Source organism: Limulus polyphemus, unplaced genomic scaffold (genome assembly GCF_000517525.1).
Source record: "Limulus polyphemus unplaced genomic scaffold, Limulus_polyphemus-2.1.2 Scaffold1770, whole genome shotgun sequence".
Taxonomy (NCBI): domain Eukaryota; kingdom Metazoa; phylum Arthropoda; class Merostomata; order Xiphosura; family Limulidae; genus Limulus; species Limulus polyphemus.
In genome coordinates, this window is record NW_013667380.1 from 156,570 (window position 1) to 160,484 (window position 3,915).

The 3,915-nt window shown below is 33.3% G+C and overlaps 1 protein-coding gene across 1 annotated transcript in view; it reads right to left on the reverse strand.

The window, feature by feature from the left end:
• LOC106464884 (neurofibromin-like) overlaps positions 1-3,915 on the reverse strand; it is a gene marked incomplete at its 5' end in the record, with an annotated part of 99,781 nt that overhangs the window by 12,041 nt on the left and 83,825 nt on the right. Inside the window, 2 exons of the mRNA XM_022392687.1 lie at positions 819-1,179; positions 1,688-1,731. Coding sequence (XP_022248395.1) covers positions 819-1,179; positions 1,688-1,731 — 405 coding nt within the window. The remainder of the gene's footprint in view (positions 1-818; positions 1,180-1,687; positions 1,732-3,915) is intronic.

A 3,915-nucleotide genomic window follows, 5' to 3' on the forward strand; every position in this document is an offset into this window, starting at 1 on the left:
CTCGGTACAAGTTAAGGAATGAAATATGTCTGCAAGTGACACATATACCAGTTATATGAAAGTGGAAACCTTGATATGATTACCACACCTTTCAAAGTGACATATGTACAAGTCATAGAAAAGTAAGAACTCGGTACAAGTTAAGGAATGAAATATGTCTGCAAGTGACACATATACCAGTTATATGAAAGTGGAAACCTTGATAAGGGAAAGGGCCAATGAAGATAGTCTGGGCAACGTCAACCACATTTTTCTTATGTAATACTAAGGGTTTCTCCAGCTGTTCGGCTAATAATTTTCTACTTTAAAATAACAAACGTTTCTGGTGGACAATTAAATTTTAATGCTAAAAGATTTGAAGTATTGAAACCAATAGGCATAATGTTTGTGTTAAAACCACAGTAGACTACAGATGTTTTTTCTTATTATTATTACTTTTAACTTATACCTGCAGCCTCATGTGATTCTTATAACGAACAGGTAGTCTGGTACTGGTTTCTGGTGTAAACTTTTATGCATTTTTGGATCATACTACAAAATGAAAAACTTCTTTCTAATAGACTTGAGAACTATTAAAATCAGAGAGATTAAAGTGGAAAAAAAGATGAAAGTGAATAACATATTTCAGACAAGTATGACTTCATTGATTTTAAGCTACAACACAGGAAAAGGATATATTAAACATAGAATAATGCAAACAAGTAGCTTCTTTCACTGGTTAAAAACAGCAAAACTATTACATACGTAACACAAACAGCCAACCAAATAAATACAAAATTAAACTGGCTGACAACAACATAATTCAAAAATAAACAAACTGAAATACCTGTTGTACAGATGTATGCTTGGTGAGATGAGCCTGGCTCAAAGCATTCTGGTCCAGCAGATCCCAAGACTTCTGTCTTCTAGTGGTGGGAACAACTGCCATGCTCATCTGGGGTGGGTGTGGAGATGTCTGAATAGACGGACAAGTTGAGGAGGAGGGTGATGGAATGGGAGTATGACCAGGAGTGTGAGAAGGTGTAGGGTTACTTGGGGAGATGGTACACTGGGAAGATGGCACAGAAGAATGGAGATCAACAGCAAATCTCTCTGCTGATGGTGACTCTGACACCACCCTTGCAACTCTGTGTTTTAGATGACAGCGACTACGGACTTCTTCTGAGACTGATATAAGAGCTATCAAAAACAAAACAGTTTTATACTCAAGTCTTAGAAACTACAGGATTCAATATTTTTTAATGGTTTACATTTATATTTGTAATAATACCATGTACGTGCTTCCCACAGATTTGGTTTACATTGGAAATTATGGAGCTAGTAACATATTTTAGCCTAAATTTTATAATCATATATATTCTATGATGCTTTCATGAGTCAAGAGCATTTCACTTTTCAACTCCAGCTAAATAACACAAATATTAACATCATCTTATATTTTTACACAAACCAGTATTTTTAAACACGTGCATATTTTAAAAGAAGATGCCATAAACTTGAAAAAGTGTAAATGCCATTATTACGGTATTCAACATTTACAAAAAAGATCTATAGGTGAAACTTTGGAAATTAAATTCTACGTATTTTTATTTTGAAGGTATACTGTATATTTGGCATTCCTTGAAACAAAGAAAAATGTTAATTTCATGGAGTACAACATTCACTTGTTTTAGAATCCTAAACTTACCTGCCAAGTACGCCACACTCTCTGGTGTTACTTCAAACTTATCCCTGAAGAAAAATGACAAAAGTTTTCATAAGATTACTTCAAAACAGTTTTAGAAACAAGTTTCATATAATATTCAACACACACATGAAATGGATTCTCTCTTCTGAAAGTTTTCACTCTTGTCTTAAATACATCATTAGGTCAATGTGGAGAAAACTAATGGATGTCACTTGTCAATAAAGTCTATACTTTTTAAAACCAATGAATGAAGTTTGTCATTATGTTTTTCAAAGCTATCTTCAGATAATTCACCAGTATTAAACTTAGCAAATGAAGCAAAAAAAAAAATTGAATGATACTTTGTGAAGCCACTGGAGATTTCAACAGAACAAAGTATAAATACAAAGAAAGAAATGTAAAGTTGTATTTACTTAACACAGAGTGGTAAAACTTACAGAACAATTCAATAAAAATACAAGTAAACTACAAAACCTGGTGGTTCTAACTGTGTATGTAAATAAATTCTAACTACGAAGATTTAGATGAAATGTAAGCATTCTACACTGAAAGCATATCTTAACATCGAATACAAACTTCTGGTTGCTTCTACATGTTTAGGTATTAGCTACTACTAAGTGAGTTTATATGATGTCAAATGATATAATTTTATTAACAACATTTTTCATATTTCTTTTAATGTGATTCTTTTTTATAATCTGCCTAGAAGCTGAGTTACAAATTGTTAAATTTATCCCACTGGTTGACTATAATTTGCATTAATGTAGCTTATCTAATTTTAAAAACCAAAATTATAGCATGAAGGATACAGTTTGAAATGACTTTTAATTCAATGTGTACAAAATGTAGAACTGTAGAGCAAAACTGATGAAATGAGAGTGTGGTAATCACCTTACCTAGGTGTTTTGATGTTGGGACCTGTTGGGTAGAAACGTGATGCTTGTTGAGGTGCAGGTGCACCTCCCCCACCTTCCCTTACGAATAGCTATGTTTTTATGTGATACAATATTCGGGGCCATCTGGTCTCCAGTGCTCATCTGTCTGAGTCTATAGAGCCCATGTTTCCCAACCAGCTTGAGTTTTACTCTCGATTTTTCGTTGTCCCCCCAAAAAAATGGGGATTGGAAACCAATCATCAATCTCTCTAATCTAAATCAAATTCTGGATCCTCGTTTCACCATGCATAGTCGTCTGGCCACTTTCTATATTCTCGAACACCAATTATTTATTAACAAAACCTTTTACAATCGTCTGCTTTTAACTCTTATCATAACAAACTTAAAAATAATAAAATATTCACTCACAACTATAAGTTAATCACTAATATTTAAACGAAACAGTCTTTTAGATCATGACACATAAACATTTTATTGTCAAGTTTAACCTGATGGTTGAGTCACATCCTGAATTATATCAAGATAATCACTATTGAGTCATCAGGCCTTTTATTTAAGCTCCCACTAAAGGTTGTTGTTGTTGTTTATTTTGATTTTTTTATTATTATTATTATTATATGAAAATACAAAATCAAGTTTGTTATGCTCTTGATTGAAGAAAGTTAGAATCCCATTTTTCTTGCAGGTTCAGAACACTAAGGATCCCAAATCATGGAGAAGTCTAGATATTGATGCTCAGAACATACGACCATTGTTTAAGACTCAACGCAGCAGCTCTATGCCCACCCCAAAAATGCAGAAAAGCACAGATACAGGAACAACTTCTCCTTCTTCTTGTGGTAAAGAAGACTGCTCAGAGGACAAAGGGGATAACTCTCCTAGCCACAAGAATCGCAACTCAAGAGTTTCTGTTTCCAATGAAGATAATGTGCTACTAGACCCAGAAGTCCTTACGGATCTTCCTCTCCAGGCTTTAGTATTGACAGTTATGGTAAGTTTCAATTATGGTGTTACAAGATATTTTGGGCATTTTCTCTCTGCACATTTTTATACCACCAAATAATTTACAGCAAGTTTTTAAGATCAAATATTATCTACATGCCACACTTCCAGGGTGTAGGCTGAATTTATACTATATACTATAAGATAGAAAAATTTCAAGGTGTGACTTTTTAGTTGATTTAGTGTTATTGTGATTATTGCACCCTATATCAGAAAATACTCTGAAACATCAGATCAAAAATGAACTGCTGTGTTGTGGCCTTTATAGTCAACAATCATGTTTATATATATATATATATATATAACTTTTGTTCTAGCACGGTAAGTCTC